The sequence below is a fragment of the Polypterus senegalus genome, chromosome 2, assembly GCF_016835505.1.
Source record: "Polypterus senegalus isolate Bchr_013 chromosome 2, ASM1683550v1, whole genome shotgun sequence".
Lineage (NCBI taxonomy): Eukaryota > Metazoa > Chordata > Cladistia > Polypteriformes > Polypteridae > Polypterus > Polypterus senegalus.
In genome coordinates this window covers 279,480,790-279,504,193 of record NC_053155.1, presented here as the reverse complement: position 1 = coordinate 279,504,193, position 23,404 = coordinate 279,480,790, and the positions used below count along the sequence as shown (strand labels likewise).

Genomic DNA, 23,404 nt, shown 5'->3' with positions numbered 1-23,404 from the left:
ACCTGCTTGTTGGCACTGATTACAAATGGGCCTACCTTGTGAATCCCAGGCATAACGGCTGTTAGTGCGAGGCCTCCTATCTGGCTGAGAGTGTATTAGTGGCTGGGCAGCATCAACCTGTGGAACTGCTGGCCTCAGTTCCTTCAGCAGCTCCTGAGTCCATTCCTTCATCTGTGTTTTCAGGTCACCTAGAATCTCTTCCTTGAATGCTAGTCTCCAGTCTGCCTGTGAATGAGAGTTAGTTGCAGAGAACTCACCAATAGCTCCGCAAATTGCTTCCCTGTGTCCCACATAATTACATTCCCCTTCCAGCAGCAGGGCCTCTTGATGCACTTCCCCAAAAGTTTTATCTGGATTATGGCGCACAAATGTCCGTAGTGCTTGTCGCAGTCCCGTGTCGTGGAGGCCCAACAACAGCTGATCGCGCAGCTGTATATCGGAGGGGGCTTGGGCTGGGCTACGCCGTTGTAACCTGCAATGAAGTTCCCTCAATCTAAGCACAAAAGCCCTGAAAGGTTCGTTAGTTCTTTGTGTACAAATGTAAAATTGGGACATCAGAGTAGCTAACGGTACTTGGTCACCATATAATCCATCTAGAAAAGAAAAATCTTTGTAACCCTATCTCTTTCTTCCACACTCAAAACACTGACTTCCCGTTTGGCATCCCCAGTCAATGCTCCCATCACAATACTGACCTTTTGAGACTCCCCATATTCAGCTGCTTCTAATAACCCCTGCATCTGTTCTTTCCACTCATCATATTTCAAATCACCTTTTTCCCCACTAAACTTGGCAATCCAAGGTGCACCGGCAAAAATAGGCATCATCATGATGATAATAAAAATACAGTAAAACTACCCCACAAAATCAATAACTAAATAAAAATTATTTTAAAAAATGCCTAGTACTTCCAAGTGTGTTACTCACAAGCCCAATCCTGCCGACTACTGCCAAAATTATGTAACAGGTGTCTGGTCACACTTTCAGGTAATCTAACTAGACACCATCCAAATATCCGACTACGACCCAGTTTTATTAAGAGACTGGGAACTCCTGAAATTTACCAATGATAGCACACAGGTTTCTTAAATTGGGCGGTGAGTAAACACACAATGAAAGACACAACAGCAATTTCAGGAAGTAACAGTAACTTATATTACACTAGACAATAATAAGTACATGAAAAAGGTAAATGAACATAAACCAAATCTAACAGTATCATGAAGAAAATTTCTTATCTTAGAAAGGAAAGCCCACAGCCCACACTCTAAAAGTCCATTAAAAACATGAATTGGATGATACAACCTGTAGTGGTGCAAAGTCCTGTTTGTTCTCAGTGTTACCCCAACACTTAATTGCTCAACTGTCCACGGATGCACTCTGTTCACCGGACACTCGTTTCCAAGAGAATCGTGGAATCCCTGTTGGCGTCTCTTTGCTGTTCCTTTTTGTCCACTCTGGGCTCCTTGTATTGCTGTGACCTAAGGCACGCCTTATTTCTTGTCTGCCAGCTTGGCTCGGTCCTTCCATGCAGCTTCCCTCTCTCGCTGGGCCCACAACCGGCGTCTCCTTATGGAGCTGTCTCTTCCTCCCTGGAAGTATTGCCGTCCTTGTGTCTCACGTCGTGCCAGCCACGTACCCTTGTCAGCCTGCGAGCCCCTTTGCTCTGTCCGGGTGTCTTGGCAGTGTTCTCAGTGGACCGTCCCCTTCCTCTTGCCTTCTCCTGGCCAGAGCTTAAATCTCCTTTAGTCCCTGCAATTATCAGTTCTGGACAACCAGATTAAACAAGTGGCACAGCTAAATTTCCTGGGTTTAACAAATAATGAAAACACGAGTTAACAAAATGTATTGTTACCAACCATTAATGAGTAAAGATCTGCTGTTTAGCAACCAATATTGTCAAACATGTTAATTGCCAAGTCAGCTAAATGCAGAAATCCTCCAAGGAAGGAGACAGTTCTGTTATCACACGTGGTATTGTTTGTAAATCTCAACCAGCCATAAACTTCAAAATAGCAACTCCTTTGCAAGACAGCAAATACTTACATCCTGCAGACAGCCATGTCACAATGAGTAACTGGATTATCCAGGAAATTGAAAAAAAACAAGGTCCCCTTCTGACATATAACAGTGGTGAAAAATGTGTGAAAGGAGATAGCGGATGTATACTAGTCAGGTCCCCGTACGGGCCACCATTAATCTCTACCGCTAACCCCGGGCGAACAACTAAACCCTAAGTTACAGCACGATTAGAAAACTGCTAGTATAAAGCCGTTCAATATCTACAATCTATCGGGCAACGTGACCAACGCTCATCCTTTTATTCACCCCCACCACCAGTCCCAGCTTAGCATTAACAACAAGCCATATCACCAAATAAAGAAGAAGCAAAATAATAACACATATATTATTTTACATATATAAAGAAAAACAAACAAACAAATAAATACATAGCAATCGAAAACCCCCTCTCTGGTTTAAACGCGCAATGTTCATAAATAAGAGAAACCAGTCTGTCCAAATGGGTTTACTGTCCTTATTGTTCAGGGCAAAGAGAAACCCTACTGGAATACACCAGCCGTCGAGCTGATAACAACAAAGTTTAATCCTAACGGTCCAAGAAATTCATCAGCGAAATCAAAGAAAAAGAGTCCGTCTTCAGAGACGGGTCTCCCTTGTGTCGCTGAGTCTTCAAAAAAAAGAACTTATTCCTGTAGATACTTTACTTGGCGCTACACTTGTCACTTCTCTTTGCTCCACCACAAGATGTCTCCCTTTCTCCCCTTGTTTTCCGGTTTTTAAGTTTTCAACACCAACTGCCCTGACCGAGTTATGACCTCCCCCTTAAAGGTGTATTTACAGCATCCTTCTTCCCTGCAATGCACCCAAAGAGGCAGCAAACTGCCCACAGAATAATAGCACATGTGGCATCCGCTACAGGTTTCTAAGGTAATTTCTGTTATGTATACATAATACAGTAAACATCAGCAATACCAAAGCAACATTTTTAAAAAAGCAGAAAAAAAGAAGAAAATCGTGGACATAGTGAAGGACAACACCAAAACAAAAACTGCCAATAAACTTTTATAATTTATTTTTGAAACATGGATTAACACTAATGCTTAGATCGATACATAGCTGATCCCTTACAGAAAATTTCATACACAAGAAACATTATCTAACATTGATGGAACTAACAGTTTTCTGACTTGTAAGTACTGTTTGCAAAGACTGTTTTACATGTCTGAGTTTCCATATCTTTATATAAAATAAGGATGTGCTCAAAATATACAAGTACATATATCCCCAATATATCTCCAAATATGTCATTAAGACATGGTTGAAAACCAACAAGTGTGTTTGCCAATCCTTAAGGCATAAACCTACATTCTTAATGTCCATTGTCTGTGTTAAAAGCAGTTTTTCACTAATCTCCCTCTCTGACACAAATTCATTTGTAGGCACTACACAGATCTAGTTTAGTAAACACCATGGACCACGTTGCTAAATTTAATAAATTGAATAAGAGATGAGTCTGTTCACAGTTATTTTATTTAATTCAGTGTAATCAATATAATAACATAATCTTCAATCCTTTTTCTCAAAAAAGAAAAAAAATGTGCACTTACAAGGCTGCTAGAAAGCTTCATGAAACCATTTTGCACATGCTCTTGTGCATATTATCCCCTCTCCCTATGCTCAGGTTTGGACAATGCATACATTTCCTGTTAGGAAAAGGTGCATCTGGTAATAATTCTATACAACAATTATACATTCTATGTTGTGGTAATTCTAAAAATGTGCTTTTGCTAAAGACCTCCTGATAGTCAATGTATTATGAGAGTATGGCATGGCATTACATACTAAAATAAGCAATACTTTATTTTAATAAGGTTTTTTACAAAAGGGACTCCATTGCACCATTTATTTTAACTTCCAATCAATAATGGGGCTATGCATCACTCTTAAAACTGAAAGTGCCAGAGTGGATCTTCAGAGCAATGCCTTACAGGAACCATTTTTGGTTCCCCAAAGACCCACCCATATGAAGGTTCCAGAAAGAACCTTTATTTATTTAAATACATAACAGTCTTCAAAAAGTAAATAAACATGAACAGATGGTGAGAGATTTGTAAAATACCAATTGGTCAGGATTTTTAAAGGTCTCTTGCTGAATACAATACCACTAGCTAAGTCAAGGTTTTTTTAATCTTTTAGTGTCCTGCTAGGTAGCCTACCGAAGATTAAAGATTTCAGGTTTTTTTTTCTACATATTAGCAAGTTTTTCAAAGCACAAGGAACCAACTTCCTATGCAAAAACTCTTCCCACAATTAAATGGTGCTTTATCAAGCAATAGCTCAATGAGAGATCACGCAGTCCAGTAAAGAACCATAAAGTGTCATTAAAAAACATTATTTTTAAGAGTGTATTTGAAGCCAAAAAAGACCAGAAATGATCTGAGGAATGAAATATTAAAAAAAAAAAAAGAAAAAATATATACTCCTCCCAAATATCCCTATTTGTACTGTTAAAGGTGAAGTGCAACATTGAAAATTTTAACTCTGAATCAATTGCAAGGTCTCTGGGTTTATATTTTAATGATATTTTAGGTAGTTTCAATTTATTCACTAATGATGAAAATAATACAATTCTCAGTGACTCATGAGTCAATCAATTGAACAAAAAGTTTACATTTTTAAAAATCCAAAAAAATAAGGAAGTAAACATTAATTTTATTAATTCCATGGGGAAATTCAAATGCATGCAGCAGGAGAAACAAAAAAACAAGGATACAGATAATACAGCCAAACAATCAAATAATCAATCAATCCATAAAACCATTCAACTGCCTGTTAAGTACATTTATGTTTGATATAAATATTGGAACATACAAAAAGACATAAGAAGAGGGAGCACAGAGCTGAATGTCTGCTTAGTCTCAGTTGTTTTCCATAGCAGCACAATATTTTAGGATATTTAATTTTAGAGAGCAGAAAGAAGCAAAAATTTAAGTACAGAAAAATAGTATTTACTAAACTTTGATCAGAGTTGCAGTGAATAGATGTAAATCCTAGTAATGTATGTTATACACGTATTGATTTCAAGCCTTTATTTTAACATCATCATATAGTGCTTTGCAGAACTGAATTGACTACTGAGAGACATGATTTTGAAATCAAATGGGACAGATAAGTGACAGTATTATAATGCATGCATGGACACAAATATGCGGGGAAAGAGAGTGCCAACCAAAGGGCATCATGACAAATACTCACTCTGAACTGTGAATTATATAGCACTACAAACAAAACTTGCAGAAACACCACACACAAATGGAGACATACAACCATGTAAATTAAAAAATAGTCATACTGTGACATTTTTGTAATTTCCTGGAAGAAGTGGAAATGACTTTTAGGTTTTCTGCCTTGTGATGATGTGAAATTATGGATATTTTAGTGGTCATCATAAAGACACACGTATTGATTCCTGAAATATTACTGCAGAAAACAACCCATTTCAAGTGGAGTGGTGCAATCTACTCAATTGAGAGAAATCTCCTCAGAAGCATCCTTTGTGTTAAACAATTTTCATGAAAGCACTGTTCAGGTGTAGGACAATCCGTGGCAGGGATGCTTTTAAAAAAGTTCGGCAATTACCTGGTGCCCCAACAATTACAGTTACAGAAGGTGAGTGTGAGTAGGGGGACCCTGAAGTAGGATGTAGGATGTAAAAGCATCTATGCAGCTACAACGAGTTAAGAGGAGATTTAAAGTTGTCTTGGAGGCAGAACCGCTAAGGATTCACATGTGGGGAAAGAGAATTGCAGGGTCGTAGAATAAAATCCCTAACCAATTACTTCCAAATCAAGAAATCACACAGAATCCAAAAGCCTTCTGGTTTTAGTTTAGAGGTTTATTAAAGATAATAAACAGCTATGTTCTGCCCATGGAGAAAGCTGCTGTTCCTGAGAGCAAAGACATTTGTGTACGTAGCTTAACATACATATGAAACTTTGACACACTTGCTATGCTAATGGGAAACACCGAATAGCAGCACATTTGTGTGATTGCCCTTCAGTAATGCTCACTATATTAGGTTATGCTCATTCATGTTCATTATTCATTATGTTAATATTTGACATCTGTTTTGCATTTTTTGCCATATTTGTCTGGTATTCATTTCAACCATGCCATCTTATTGCTAATCCTCCACCCAGTCTTTGGCATTGACTTTCAGGGTGCCATTTTACATTGATGGAGTAGTTACATGTAAAACTTAGTGCAGGGGCAGACAACATCGGTCCTGGATGGTTGCAGTGGCTACAGGTTTTTGTTCCAACCCAAATGCTTCATTATAAAACAATCCTTGCCAATCTCAGACCTTATTTAATTTTATTACTTGTTAGTCTGCAATGTAATGTTCTAAAATAAATACTGCATGATGAATCTACACAAGGGTAAAAGGAAATAATTTAGATAGAGAACTGCTGACTCCTTTGTCATTTGCATCTTACTGCTAATAAGGAGCCTTTAAAAACACTGAATGCAGCTGTTTAAGACTGAAATAAGCAATTAAGGGTGGGGAAACTTAACAAGCGAGACGACTAAAATGAAGCAGAAAAATGTCACATGAGCAATAAGTGCTTCATTAGCAATAATTGACTTCTCATTAAGAAACTGGGTTGGAACAAAAACCTTCTGCCACCGTTGCCCTCCAGGACCGATGTCGCTACCCCCGACTTGGTGCATATCAGTGCATTTCAGTGTTTTGACTATCTAGGGCTCAGTGTAATTCAGTGCTTAAAAGTCCTTAAACCATATTGGTGGGATTACAATATGCTTTAAAAATAACAACGCCTTATAAAGTTCAGAATCACATAGTAAAAAAATTGCTTAATAAAAAGAAGTGCTTAATATTATCATACATTGTAATTTATGTGCATACTGTAATCCAATTATCCATTGTGGGATTGTATATAAAAATATGCAGCAAATATCCATGTAGACATACTTCCATACAAATTGCACTCAGGTTGCCAGGTACATGATGGAACATTGCCTGCAATCATGGAGAAAAGGTGTAAGGGCTCATTTATACTTCACGCTCAGAACGCGTACGCATCCGCATCATGGCTGCCACGCGTTCCCAGCATTCATTTCACGCGTCCTCTGAGCAGGTCCTCGGAAATTAACGTGACGCGTGCGCGAGTTGCAATACCAGCAAAAAGTCGGGGGGCGCAGTGTGCTAAAAGTCGGAACGTGACGTCAGAGTCTCTGTTTACTATCTACATGTGACAGCAAGCCTCTATGGAGATCCTTCGGGGATCGATGTGCGCGCTTTGCTGTTTGATGAATGGTTCAAAGTGTTGAAGCAAAATGCCGACATACAGATGCATTCGGGGTGCTTTTATATTCAAGCGTTGCATATTCCCGATCGTAATGACATGATACATTTTAAAAGTCTCACATACCATCTTTTGTGCCGTCTATTTTTTATTTTTTTACTTTACCTGCTGTCAGGTCCAAGAAGCTCGTAGCGATTAAAAACTGGGATGACGTTTACGATGGTCTGCTTAAATAATAAAGTAAACTGCGAGGTTAAAGTGGACATTTCGAGATTAAAGCCGAAATTTCCACTTTAATCACAAAATACACGTTTTCACCGTGTCTTTTATTTTTTTCTCAGTGGCTCAAATACAGCGCTATACATTATGTTGCCGATAAACAATAAAAAAAATTAAAAAAATAGACGGCACTGAGACTTTTAAAATGTATCGTGTCATTACGATCGGGAATATGCGACGCTTGAATATAAAAGCACCACGAATGCATTTGTATGTCAGCATTTTGCTTCACCACATCGAAGCATCCATCCCGTAGGATCTGCATAGAGGCTTTCTGTCACATGTAGATAGTTCCCGAATGTAATGACACGATACATTTTAAAAGTCTCACATACCATCTTTTGTGTCGTCTTTTTAAATTTTTTTATTTTTGCAACTTAACAACAGCAACATAATGTATAGCGTTATATTTGAACCACTGAGAAAAAAATAAAGGACACAGTGAAAACGTGTATTTTGTGATTAAAGTGGAAATTTCGCTTTAATCTCGAATTGTCCACTTTAACCTCGTAGTTTACTTTATCATTAAAGCAGACCGTCGTAAACGTCATCCCAGTTTTTAATCGCTACGACTTCTTGGACCTGACAGCTGCGGCAAGCAGCAATAGATCACCACACAGAACAAATTAAATGTATGATATTCCAACTCTCTGCACATTTAGAATCTTTAGATTCATACTTGATATCACTTTCATGATGAAATGCATTAAAGTGTGTATGTTACATTTTACATATAATTTCATTTAAATAATGAATACAGTTAATAATTACACACATGGGGGTGACACGGTGGCGGAGCAATAGCACTGCTGTCTCGCAGGGAGTTACGTTGCTGGTATTTCCTGCTTGTATTCCACACTGTGCTCCGGTTTCCTTCCAAAGATAAGCAGATTTGGGGATTTGGTGCCGCTAAAATGACGCTAGTGTATGTGTGTGCTTGTATTCACCTTGCGATGAGCGGAGACCTCGTCCAGGGATTGTTTCTCAGTCGTGCCCAATGCTTGTTGGAATGGACACATCCCTGGATTGATGGATTTAATCAATAAACATCCTTTTCACAGATATTGCGGTAAGGTGTTGTCGGAATTTAATAGGTGTTTTAGGCAATTCACAACACAGAGAAGCCAAACATGTTCTCACCGTGATAATATCTCACACTGCCACCTGGTGGACTCCTCCAGATTTACGTAAAGTACGCGCGCAAGTATAAACACTTCAACACTTGCGTAGCAGGAGCGTCCGCTGCAGCATGCGTCGCGTCGCGTGAAGTATAAATGAGCCCTTACTTGCTGTGGTGCTTGTTTTGTTCAATGCCCATTATCAGAGGAAAGTTTAGTGCCACTGTATTAAATAAAATAAATAAAAACATTTTGACTAATTCATTTTTCAGAATGTGTTTTAAATTGCTAAACATTAAATTTTTGCTTATTAAACAAATGGTTGAATGATTTGTGATTAAAGCATGACTTGAGTCTATTCCAGGAATTGCACCTAAAGTTCAATGAAAAACAAAAAAAGAATCAACTCAGTCTGTTTTGTTTATAAAAATGTATTTTTGCAAAGATTTCAAGCATTTTCTTTCTTTCTTTCTTTCTTTTGTGCAATGTGCACATTTCTCCCTAATGTTTTTAGTCTGGGTTGAAATATGATACATAATGTTACATTTTATTAATTAATTTTTGTATTTATTGATTTACTTAAATATCAGTTTTCATGTAATTAATCTGATATTGCAGGTCATTCCACCCTAGATGTAGCTAGTGGGGCTTATCACTTTTCCAAGTAGATGTTTCACAAACGCTTCGTGAATTTCTTTGGTTTGTAGAGCATAAATAATTAGGTTTAATGCAGATAGCAGAAAAAAAAACAGAATGGTTGATGAAGTATACTGAGATCGATTTAGATCAAATCAGGCAATGACATAACTTCACAAACAGCTTGTATACAGATAACATATAACAATGAAACTGTAACTACATTTGTTAAATGCTTTGACTCAGACTGTTTTTGATGCAAGTTTAAACACCATTCTAATGATAACTGCATATGTAAAAATAATAAAAAATAACATCAACGCCACCTATAAAGAAGGCTAGAAAAAGCCTGTACATGCTATTCACTGTGATGTCCACACAAAAATGTTTGGCCACTATGAGCCTGTATATGCTATTCACTGTGTAAAGATAGGAGTAAAGATTTATATGTAACGTTATGAATTGAAAAATGTAAGGTCTGAGAGATGACTGAACCAAAGAAATGAAAATTGACAATTTAATGCAGGAGAGTTAAGTAATGCTGGTAAATTAAACACCTATTTTACTTAAGTTATGTGATTTGCAAAAAATCATTTACTGTAATAAAAAATGTAATGTAAACCACATTATGAACCAGTGTATTATGCACACGTACTAGGAGAGAACAAAAAGTGGAAAAACAGGCAGATTGACTGTGTGCTGAACAATGTGGCAATTAAATTATGGCGTCATGTTTACTTTATCCTATTGTTCACAATTTTATTTCACTGATGTAAAAGAAAATGACATATTATGAAAGTACTGTGAGCTGATTGTTTTCCAGTAGATAAATAATGCTTTTTTTAAAAAGTAGGCATATTCAGATTGAGGCTAAAAAAGTTGTTACTTTTTACTCATAAAGTGCTGATTAAGACTGGTTTTGGGACATGTATCAAAGAGTACCTTGTATGTTATGTGCATGTATTGTAAAGTTGCTTGGTAATCTATAAGAATTTCTGATTTTGGGAAACTAGTCCCATATTTGGTAAGTGTTTCTGACAGTGGAGCAGGAAGATCTACAGAATTCCTGCTCTCCATAGCAAACAAACTTCCTTTTCTTCCATCATACTTAATTCCTTGCATCTGATTTATTTCTAAAAAGTTATGCATTTAAGTGTCAGGATACATACAGTATAATTACAAACATTAACTTTATACATTTTAGCTAGAGGTTTCTTTGCCAAATAAAAATACCTATGTATCAAACTATTCAAGGAATTTCAGAATGCATATATATTGCAGAGGTATTGGAATTTTTGCTGAAGATATAATTTTATTAATAAGAGGTCCGATAGCACACACATGTACTACAGTATCTGCAAACATGTTGCTAAACCCCTCACAACAGATGTAGATTTGTAAAAAAATCCTCTGATCATCGCAACTCAAGAGGCACTTTTCCTTTATTTGTTCTCTTTGTATTCTACTAGTTAACCAACCTGAAATTCAGTTTAGATTGATTTACAGGGGTCTTTATCTCAAATATCCATCTATCCGTCCATTATCCAATCCGCTATATCCTAACTACAGGGTCACAGCGGTTGGCAGGTGCCAAATCCAGCCAACACAGGGTGCAAGGCAGGAAACAAACCCCAGGCAGGGTGCCAGCCCACCGCAGGGTGCACACACACACAACTACACACCAAGCACATACTAGGGACAATTTAGGATTGCCAGTGCACCTAACCTGCACGTATTTGGACTGTGGGAGGAAACCGGAGTACCCGGAGGAAAACCCACGCAGACACGGGGAGAACATGCAAACTCCACGCATTGAGGACCCAGGAAACAAACCCGGGTCTCCTTACTGCAAGGCAGCAGTGCTACCACTGCGCCACCGTGCCACCCTCATCTCAAACACATGGATTAAATTATATTGTTGGACTTAAGTGCAGCATTCGACACCATTGACCATTCTATTTTACTGCACAGGCTAGAAAATGATGTTGGGCTTACAGGCCACGTGCTCGCTTGGTTTAGTTCTTATTTATCAAATCAATTCCAATATGTACATAAATGTGCTGACAGTACTCTATCATTATACACAGAAGTTCAATATGGTGTCCCGCAGGGCTCAGTACTGGAACCTTTACTATTTTCACTTTACATGCTTCCACTGGGATCTATCTTTAGAAAACATAATGTTGATTTTCACTCATATGCAGATGACACCCAGTTAAATGAAGTTTCTCCGATGTTGTCTTTAATTAGTTGTGTTAGTGAATTAAAGGAGTGGATGAATGAGAACTAATTGTCTTTAAATACAGATAAAACAGAGATGTTAATTGTTGGAGGGAATGACACTGATCACAACAATATTCTGTAATCATTTAACTCAGTTGGAATCCCAATTAATTTTACTGAAATAGCCCACAATCTAGGAGTTATCTTTGACTCTAGCCTGTCATTTAAAGCGCATATTACAAAGTTGTCCAAAACATGTTTCTTCCATCTTAAAAATGTTGGGAAATTAAGGTGCTTTCTAAATAAACATGATTCTGAGAAATTAATTCATGCATTTATCTCTAGTAGGACTGACTACTGCATTGCGGTGTTCACTGTCTGTTCAAACTGTTCTCTATACAGCCTCCAGTTAATCCAAAATGTGGCTACAAGAATTATTATAAGAACAAGAAAATCCGAACACATAACTCCAGTTCTTAAATCCTTACACTGGCTCCCAGTTAAGTTTAGGGCAGATAACAAAATCCTCCTTTTAACATATAAAGCATTAAATGGCCAAGGTCCGGCTTACTTGTCTGAACTTATCATGACTTACAAACCTGAGTGCATATTAATATCTCAAGATGCCGGTCTGCTTATGATTCCAAGGATTAATAAAATAACAGTGGGAGGTCGAGCTTTTAGTTACAGGGCCCCTAAACTGTGCAATGGTCTGCCTACTACAATAAGAGATGCCCCTTCGGTCTCAGCTTTTAAATCCCTGCTGAAGACTCACTATTACAGCTTAGCATATCCTAACTAGAGCTGCTGATCAACTGTACATACTGCATCTCCGTTGTTAGTCATTAGCACTAAAACATAAGTAACATGATAGTTATAATTGGATACTAACCTTCTTCTATTCTGTTTCTCTTCTCGGTACTCAAATGTGGTACTTGGTGCCATGGCCCACCTGCCAAGTTGTTTTGCCTGCCTATGGTAAAGTCATCCCTGATGGAGGATCGCAGGAATCGTCGGAAAGAGGGGTCCTTTCATCAGATTGGCTGGCCCAGCACCATTTCGGCCGTGGAATGGCCAAATGGGGGAGGCAGCTTGATGGATGAGGTCTCCAGGACTCTAAAAATATCCAAATCTTATTATATGATATCATCTACTGTTAAATTCTGCTTTGTGCTTCTAAAATTTTTATTTTTATACTGTATTGAGGATTTGTTCTGTTTTGTGTAATGTATTATATTGTGTCGACCCCCTTCTTTTGACACCCACTGCATGCCGAACCTACCTGGAAAGGGGTCACTCTTTGATTTGCCTTTCCAGAGGTTTCTTCCATTTTTCCCTACAAGGTTTTTTTTTGGGAATTTTTCCTTTTCTTCTTAGAGAGTCAAGGCTGGAGGGCTGTCAAGAGGCAGAGCCTGTTAAAGCCCATTGCAGCACTTACTGTGTGATTTTGGGCTATACAAAAATAAAATGTATTGTATTGTAATGTATTGTAAATGTTATATTGAAACAAGAATTATTTGAATTTCCTTCTGGAAATAATTTGCATATGAAGTAGAAATAATGTCTACTGGTGTATAATTATTGCAACCCAGTCACAGGGGATGCACAAACTGGTGTGTTTCTTCGTGCCGATCCCAAGCCCGGATAAATGGGGAGGGTTACGTCAGGAGGGGCATCTGGTGGAAAATTTTGCCAAATCAATATGCGGACAACAATACAAATTTCCACACCGGATCAGTTGAGCCCCGGGTTAACAACGACTGCCACCAGTACTGTTAGCCAACAGAGTGGTGCTGGCGGAAATTGGGCTACTGTTGGCCAAAGAAGAAGAAGGAGAAGAAGGGGGAGGAGACGTGTCCGGAGGCAGGAGGAGAGGAGGAAAGTAAAGAAAGTGGAACTGAGGGTAGGAACTTTGAATGTTGGCAGAATGACTGGTGAGGGGATAGAGTTAGCAGATATGATGGAGAGAAGGAAGGTTGATATACTGTGCATGCAAGAGACTAAATGGAAGGGGAGTAAGGCCAGGTGGATTTGAAGTGGATTCAAATTGTTCTATCATAGTGTGGATGGGAGAAGAAATGGGGTAGGAGTTATTCTGAAGGAACGGTATGTCAAGAGTGTTTTGGAGGTGAAAAGAGTGTCAGACAGTGTAATGATTATGAAGCTGGAAATTGGAGGTGTGATGATGAATCTTGTTAGTGTATATGCACTGCAAGTTGGGTGTGTAATGGGTGAGAAAGAAGATTTTTGGAGTGAGTTGGATGAAGTGATGAACAGTGTACCCAAGGGAGAGAAAGTGGTGATTTGAGTGGATTTCAATGGGCATGTTGGTGAAGGGAACAGTGAAGACGAGGAGGTGATGGGTAGGTGTGTGAAGGAGAGAAAAGAAGAAGGTCAGAGGATAATGGATTTTGCCAAAAAAATCTGCTGTGGTGAATATGTATTTTAAGAAGAGGGAGGAACATAGGGTTACGTATAAGAGTTGAGGAAGATGCATAAAGGTAGATCACATCCTATTCAGAAGAGTTGATCTGAAGGAGACTGAAGATTGCTAAGTGGTGCAGGGGAAAGTGTAGTTAAGCAGCATAGGATGGTGGTCTGTAGGATGATGTTGGAAATCAAGAGGAGGAAGAGAGTGAGGGCAGAGCCAAGGATCAAATGGTGGAAGTTGAAAAAGGAAGACTGCAAGGTTGAGTTTAGGGAGAAGGTGAGACAGGCACGGGTGGCAGCGAAGAGTTACCAGACAGTTGGGAAACTACAGCAGATGTAGTAAGGGTGACAGCAAGAAGGGTGCTTGGCATGACATATGGAAAGATGAAGGAGGAAAAGGAAACCTGGTGGTGGAATGAGGAAATACAGGAGAGTATACAGAGGAAAAGGATGACAAAGAAGAAGTGGGATCTGAAAGAAGAGAGATGCAGAAAGTAGACAACAGTACAAGGAGATAAGGTGCAAGGTGAAGAGAGAGGTGGCGAAGGCTAAAGAAAAGGCGTATGATGAGTTGTATGAGAGGTTGGACGCTAAAGAGGGAGAAAATGACCTGTACTGATTGGCTAGACAGAGGAACCGAGCCAGGAAAGATGTGCAGCAAGTTTATGTGATAAAGGATAAAGATAGAAATGTACTCATAAGCAAGGAGAGTGTATTATGCAGATGGAAACAGTACTTTGAGAGGCTGATGAATGAAGAGAACGAGAGAGAAAAAAGGATGTGGAGATAATCAATCAGGAAGTGCAACAGATTAGCAAGGAGGAAGTAAGGACAGCTATAAAGAGGATGAAAAATGGAAAGGCCGTTGGTCCAGATGACATAACTATGGAAGCGTGGAGGTGTTTTGGAGAGATCGGAGTGGAGTTTTTCACCTGATTGTTTAATGGACTCTTGGAAAGTAAGAGGATGCCTGAGGAGTGGAGAAGAAGTGTACTGGTGCCGATATTTAAAAATAAGGGGGATGTGCAGGATTGTGGTAAGTACAGAGGGATAAAATTGATGAGCCACAGCATGAAGTTATGGGAGAGAGTAGTGGAAGCTAGGTTAAGAAGTGAGGTGATGATTAGTGAACAGCAGTATGGTTTCATGCCAAGAAAGAGCACCACAGATGCAATGTTTATTTTATTTTTATTTTTATTTACCTTTATTTAACCAGGCAAAACAGATTAAGAACATGTTTCTTATTTACAACTGTGGCCTGGAAAGGGCAATGCCTTAAGAGGGAAATATGGGGGGGGTAAGAAAAAATAAAAAAAATAAAACATATTAAGAAAGATACATATATACAATATAAACTAAATTACAAAAAATGTCATAAAAATATTATATAAACAATAAGAACATTGAAGCAACAATGAGTAGAGCAGCAGTGAATTGGAGCAGCTAGCCTAAGTAACAGCGACACACGACTTTATAATAAGCTGAAATCCGTGATTGGAAAACTGATTTAGGAATGAAATTATTCAGTTTTAACATTTTCTGCAGGTCATTCCAGTCTCTAGCAGCAGCGTTCTGAAAAGACGACAGGCCAAGTACAGAAGTAGCCTTAGGAACTGTCAGCAGAATCAGATTAGCAGAACGAGTATTGTACACAGAAGAAGAAAAGTGTAACAATTCCTGTAAGTAAGGAGGGGAAAAACCAAGGAGAGTTTTGTAAATAATCATAAGCCAATGGACTTTACGGCGGGTGTACAATGAAGACCAGTTGAGAGAAGAATACAGGGTACAATGATGGGTTTTGAAAGGAGCATTTGTTATAAACCGGATGGCAGAGTGATAAAGAACGTCGAGCTTCTGAAGCAGGCCTTTGGATGCTGATCTGTAAATAACATCACCATAGTCAAACATGGGAAGGATTGTCATTTGAACCAAAGTTTTCCTAGCAGATGATGTAAATGCAGAACGCATTCTATAAAGGAACCCAAGTTTTAATTTGATCCTAGACTTCAGATTGTCAATGTGTTTTGAGAAAGACAGAGTATTATCCAGCCAAATTCCCAGATATTTATATTCAGTAATCTGGTCCAGTGGTGTCCCGTTTGCTCTGAGGATGTTGATGGAGAAGTTTAGAGAAGGCCAGAAGGAGTTGCATTGTGTCTTTGTGGACCTGGAGAAAGCATATGACAGGGTGCCTCGAAAGGAGCTGTGGTATTGTATAAGGAAGTCGGGAGTGGCAGAGAAGTACGTAAGAGTTGTACAGGATATGTACAAGGGAAGTGTGACAATGGTGAGGTCTGCAGTATGAGTGACGGATACATTCATGGTGGAGGTGGGATTGCATCAGGGATCAGCTCTGGGCCCTTTCTTATTTGCAATTGTGATGGACAGATTGACAGACAAGATTAGACAGGAGTCCTCGTGGACTATGATGTTTGCTGATGACATTGTTATCTGTAGCTATAGTAGGGCGCAGGTTGAGGAGACCCAGGAATGAAGGTCAGTAGTAACAAGATAGAATACATGTGTGTAAATGAGAGGGAGGTCAATTCTAAATAATATAGCTAAATTCGTTCTGGTGTAAATTTATAAAAATTAAAAATTACTTTAATACATATAATATTAAACTAACTTAATGTGTGGAAATAATGCAGAAATATAGTGCACTATAAAAGAAAACAGTTTCCGTGGAGCCAACGCCTACAATTTGTGTAAATCCAATAGACATTTTATTTCAATAATCTTTGAAATTACGTTTCTCTGGCCATCACAAAAGAGAAACTATTTACGCTAGAGGTATGTATAATTGCCGTCATAAAATGAATAAATTAATGAATGAATAAAAATAAACTTTAATTTTGGTAGCTGCACAGCATTTAAGAAAATCATTATGTCTATAGTAAATGATATGTACTGATTAAAGTAAAAAAGTAAGGCAGTTAAGGAAAAATAGAATATGCCTTAATGATTAATAAGAGTAAGACCTGCTATTAATGAAAGTACAGAAACCACGTTTTGATTTCCTATCGAGGCATTATTTAGTGTTAACTTAACTTTGTAGATATTAATTCAAAAGAACTGATTATGTTAAGGTACTGCAGATTATAACATTCTCAGTATTTCAATATACAAATGAATCATTACATTAATATTCAGTATAACAAACCTGTGCTTTAAAGATGTAACGGCTCACCAAATACCATTGTTATTTTATGGTATTATTTAGTTTGAATTTAAAAGATATTTACAACATCATAGAATATTAATATTTTTTTAATCTCTACAGTATGTTACAAAGCCATCACATGATGTTTTCTAGAGAATAACAAAGCGTACCAAGCGTATAAATGCAGTGAAGATGAAGGCGGTTCTAAATGATGCCATCTGCATAAACAACGACTTTTAAAATGTCCTGGAAAATCTGAACAAAAATGTTCGGTAACAACTAATTTCTATGGAAAGCTTTGTAAAATGTAAAGAAATATATTTTCTTAAATGTTGCACCAACGTCAGATAATCTGTTGGTAAGTATTAGGAAGTAATCAAGTGTGACCTTTAAAAGCAGTGTCTGCGGTTCTTTCTTTAACTATGTTTTGTTTTTCTACATTTTATATAGAAAACCAATGCAAGTCACAAAACAATGAACATGTCAGATTCAACTCCGGACTTTTTCTTGACTGGTTTTCCTGGACTTGAAGCTCATCATCACTGGCTGTCAATTCCTTTTATTGTTATGTATTGCATTGCTGTTGTTGCCAATAGTACATTGATATATATTATTAAAAATGAGCAAAATCTTCATATGTCGATGTACATTATTCTCCTTAGTGTTCTTGCGGTGACAGACATTGGTTTATGCACCTCAACAATACCTAAAATGTTGGAGATATTACTGTACAATGTCAGCGCTATTTCTTTTCAAGCCTGCTTCCTACAAATGTTCTTTATTTCGTGTTTTTGTGCTCTGGAATCCCCTATACTGGCCGTAATGTCTTATGGCCGTTAAGTTGCTATCTGTAACCCAATGCGGTATACGTCCATTCTAACGACTGCATGTATTGCTAAAATCCTTCTTGTGTATATTTTAAGATGTGTAATTTTAATAGGCGTGATTCCCATCATGGCATCAAATTTGCCTACTGTTCATCCACCATTGTCCCACAAAGCTACTGTGACCACATGAATGTGACTAAACTGGCTTGCGCTGATATCACTATAAATAATTATTATGGACTTTCGGTTGATTTTTTAATAGCCGGTATGGATTTGATTTGTATAGCTTTCAGCTATATAATGATTATTAGGGCGGTTTTAAAACTGTCCTCAACACAAGCCCGTATTAAGGTATTTAGTACTTGTGGTTCCCATTTATGTATTATATTGTACTCTTATATCAGCGGTATATGTAATTACTTAGCTTACAGATTTAATAAAAATATACCTAACTACCTTACTATCGTATCAAGTGTTTTATACCTTATTATACCGCCAGTGTTAAATCCTGTTATTTATGGTGTGAGAACGAAGGAAATCCGTGAAGGATTTATAAAACATCTACTGGTAAAAGCATATAACCGTAAAATGATCTGTAATAGTTAAAACAGGGAGTAGGAAAAAAGTTTTGTTATATTGCACTTGAAATATTTTCACGCCGCCGTATTGATTTCCTGAGTTATTACACAAAACAGAAGGGAAAATATTTTTTTCTCAATTTGTTTGAAATACATATTAGTCATATACTTTATATGAAATGGAAAGGCATTGTTGCTGATCTTTAAATTCATTCTTGACATATTTAGTTTTATTAATATTTTTCCAGCAGAAAAAAATAACTTCACTTAATACATCATGAATCACTGGCTAGGCGGCATGGATATCGCGACTTCTATACTGTTCCCGAGCTGTCAGTTGTAATTCATCCTCGAAAATTGTCGGTGTGGAGTTCTGTATAGATTTATGGGAATTTTTCCAACTTATCCCACATGCCACAGTTATTCTAGTTAGACTCATTTGCGCATGTAAATGTACCCCATATCAGTGAATATCGCTGCACGAGTGTGTCCTGCGACGGTCTGGCTTCCGTTATGAACTCATTCAGTTCCTCAACACCTAACCTGCCTCAAAAGACCCGACGTCTGTTCGGATAAAAGAATTATGAAAAATTAATATGAACGAATAAATTTGTTATAAACTAATTATTTGCTTCTCCCCAGAACCAAAAGTATTTTCATGTGAGTATAATCTGCGAAACCAGCCGCGATTTAATACTTGTTCAGATAGATAGTACATAAATAAAAATTTCGGCGTGTGAACATTAACTGTTTGATCGAAATTTAAAGAAAACTTGTGTCCACCATTCATTTCTTTTATGTTCCCGCTTTTTTTTTTTTAACAAATATTTTTAAAACTAATTCCAAATCCAGTTCGTTTCCCCTGGCAAGAAGTGGCAGGATAATTAATATCAACGATTTTACAGTATACATAACGGTAAATCTGAATAAGCTAAAAGAAAAACAAACTAGACTTCAGTTTAATGGAATGTTTCTATATCTATAACAAATGTCTGCATATTGTGCATATTTCATTTGACTCTGAATGGTAGTGTTTTAAAAAGCGTATCTAGTTTAAATAAGCATATATATATATATATATATATATATATATATATATATATATATATATATATATATATATATATATATATATATATATATATATATATATATCATATGGTTATCCCTTCTTAAATGCATAATAAGTATAATTAAAATCGCTGCCTAATTATGTCTTTAAAATGTAATTAAACTGTTAATTATTAAAGAAAATCCGTGAGTAAATAAAGAAAACTGCGTATACCAAAAAAATATACATGCACCAAATAGCAGTGGGATTTTAATCTAATCTAAACCAGTAATGCATCAGTGCTGATCACTGAAGAATTAGGGTGCCCCAGTAGATCGATATTTAAAATTGTAAAACCATAAAAATTCAATTTAGTTATGGGATGGCCACTCCATAGCAGAAAAGTAAGATAGTAGAATAGTAGGTTTTGGAGTTGGGATCCAAACTTCAAACTGAATGTTACTTGTGGCCTATCACTATTTCTGAAATGGCTATAGTGAACTAAACTATACCTAATATCCTGACAGTAATAAAAAAAAAACTACACTTTGAGATGCAATCACATAAAATCACTTCTCAAAACCGACAGCAACTCCCTCTCCTTTTCTTTATCTTCTTCAAAACTTTAATTCTGTTTTGTAATGCTGCAAGGTTAACCAAAGTAACAAACATGATCAGTGAATGCAAAAGATTCTTGCAATGCTGGCAAAATAAATACTTTCTAAATTTCATGTCTGTGTAATTTGCCTATAAATTATTTTGTGTAAAGAGACATTGTGAACCAATAAATTATGTACACTCGTGCTGTGTGAAAACAAAAGAGCAAGAAATGGCAGAAAGCCTGTTCTTCAATTCGGTACTTAAATGATTATGGCGTGTTCAGTTTATACGAGCGACGTTCAAAAAGCTTCCGCACTTTTATATTTTCGTTGGAAACGGAGAAGGTGGGAGGAGCAGTAATTGGGCATTAAAATGTTGGCACGACGCTGGGAAAATTGCATCGCAAACGAAGGTGACTATTTAGAAAAGTGATGTCATTTTTTTTATTCTTAATAAACAGAGCTTAAAGAGTGCGGAAACTTTTTGAACGTCCCTTGTACAACTCTTTTCTTGATCACTGCCTTCCAGTGCAGAGACAGAGAGAGACTGCGACCAAAGAGAGATTGTAAGGTTAACAAAACATACACAGTTTCCTATGTGAGAAGAAAACCAACCATTGTGACAATATAAAAATGAATGAGTCAAGGGAATTATCTTTTTTCATATTTATTCACTCTTAAAAATAATAGTCCTTTAAAGGGAGTTTAATGGGAAATGTGGTTTCTCGCAGAAAGGCTGCTTCTCAAAGAACCATTTAATTCCGGGAAAGATCGTTTGTTTATGAAATTGGTTCTTTGTGCTTGGTTTGTGCATGTTCTTAATGTGAGGACAAATCAGATTTTTTTAATATCTACCTAGACAGTAACAGATCAAGAAAACCTGAACTCAGTCTGTGTTATTGTATGCAGCAAGAATCTTTTTAAAATTAGGAACCGATTGGTATTTTACAAATTTATTATTATCTATCTGGTTATTTATGGAACATGATACAGACCTAAGTAAAGTTTTCTTCTGAAACGTTTATATGGATTTTTCTTTTGGGAACCCAAAAATATTCCCCTATGGCATCGTTGTGCGCTTTAGCACCCTTATTTTTAAGAATGTAGTTGAATCTGTTGAAGTATTTGCTAAATATAGAATCTAAGAACAGAAAAAAAATCGTAAAAAACACTTAAAAGTTTCGCGCTCAAGCTGTATGTAAAGATTTAAAAGCAAATGGCACACATTTGATCAATATAACCAATATGGTAAAGCACAGTATAAAGGAAATGTTAAGGTTAAGTAAATATACATTTTTCTTTGTTCTTATCCATTAATTTTCTAACCTGCTCATCCACTTCAGAATGAGCCAGTGACTATCCAAGCAGCATATAAGCCCACTGTAGGATACACTCACACTCAGATGCTTTAGAGATGCCAATTAACCTAACCTGCACCGAACTAACCAGGCGAAGACTCCACATAGGCACAAGCAAAATGTACATCCTCTATACAATAATGTCCAGATCCAGGATTTGAACGTGGAACGTGAAGCTGTGAAGGCCGAACACTGTGCTGTCTTGATGTTTAACTTTAATGTTTACCTGATTAACCTCTATTTTAATCATAACTAAGTGATCATTGCGTATCTAGAGAATAAGCAAACGTTTATAAGCAGTGGGCTTGTGGGCTGAGCCCTAGCTGTGGCTGCATTAATAAAAGAGAGACTTAATAATACTTGTTTTGCATGCATTTACTGCAGTTTCACCTGCAACGAAAATATAGGGCTCTCTAGCTGTATGGGAAAAGGCCAGAGTAATCATACTGTATTAGATCCTGCTTTACTGCCGAAATATATAAGAAACTTGTTTGTGAGTATTACGAAAATGGTTCCGTTAAAGTCTGTCTTTAAGTTTATGCTGTTATTTTTTTACTTTCTTTCATCATTCATTTATCTTTAAATTTATAGAAAAGAAAAGGAGAGAAATGCCAACAGCAACAGTGAACACGTCGGATTCAACTCCGGACTTCTTCTTGACCAGTTTTCCCGGACTAGAAGCTTTTCGTCACTTGCTTTCTATCCCGTTCATTATTATGTATTCTTTTGCAATTGTAGGAAATATAGCAATAATATATATAATCAAACTGGAAGAAACTCTACATACTCCTATGTACATCCTCCTCTGTATTCTCGCTGTGGTTGACATCGGTTTGTGCACCTCCACAACACCTAAAATGCTAGCGATCCTATTGAATGATGCACGCAGTATTTCTTTTCAAGCTTGCTTCCTGCAAATGTTTTTTATATACTTTTTTTCATCTCTAGAATCCTCAATATTAGCCGTAATGGCATATGACCGGTATATTGCTATCTGCAACCCACTTCGTTATAGCACTATATTAACAACTGCAGCTATTAGTAAAATTCTACTTGCACTTTTTCTGAGATGTGTAATTTTAACCGGTCTGATTCCAATAATGGCCTCAAAGTTGCCTTACTGTTCATCTACTGTTGTCCCTCAAACCTATTGTGACCACATGCCGGTAGCGAATCTGGCGTGCACTGATATTACTATGAATAGTTATTACGGACTTTCGGTTGCATTTTTGATTGTCGGCATGGATGTCATTTTTATCTCATTTACTTACATAATGATTATTAGAGCCGTTTTGAAACTGGCCTCAAAACAGGCCCGGGTCAAAGCGTTTAGTACATGTGGTTCCCATGTATTTATTATCTTGTACTTTTACACCAGCGGTCTATGTAGTTTCTTGACTTACAGGTTTAGTAAAAATGCATCCAGCCAGTTAAACATTCTATCGAGCGTTCTCTATCTTATTTTACCGCCAGTGTTAAATCCTGCCGTTTATGGAGTGAGAACTAAAGAAATCCGCGACGGATTTCTAAAACATCTCGGAAGAAACACTCACTGGAGCAGAAAACGTTGAACGTTTGTGTAGCTGAATGCATTCAAATAAGTATCACCCTTCTCATTCTTATATATTTTCAGCATTACTGAAGAAGACATCTTATTTTCATATTTAAGATAATTATCAAACTTATAAACTGAAAAAGAAAACACTCACGGTGGTGTTTCAACAATACTTGACATAATCGCTCCTTCCAACTCCCCGGAGATGAAGTGTGGGACCCCGCAAAACCTGAAATAA

The 23,404-nt window shown here is 37.2% G+C and overlaps 1 protein-coding gene and 1 pseudogene across 1 annotated transcript; both read left to right on the top strand.

Annotated features, from left to right (window-relative positions):
* The first annotated feature begins 17,909 nt into the window (after window positions 1-17,909).
* Window positions 17,910-18,631, top strand: LOC120524554 (annotated as a pseudogene).
* A 3,588-nt stretch (window positions 18,632-22,219) lies between these two features.
* Window positions 22,220-23,182, top strand: LOC120524552 (olfactory receptor 52D1-like). Its single transcript, XM_039746387.1, has one exon. It carries the CDS (start codon window positions 22,220-22,222, stop codon window positions 23,180-23,182), a length of 963 nt encoding a protein of 320 aa, XP_039602321.1.
* Window positions 23,183-23,404: the final 222 nt, after the last annotated feature.

Excerpts from the sequence above, each read along its gene's own strand:
- LOC120524552 (XM_039746387.1), top strand. The coding sequence starts at position 22,220 with ATGCCAACAGCAACAGTGAACACGTCGGATTCAACTCCGGACTTCTTC.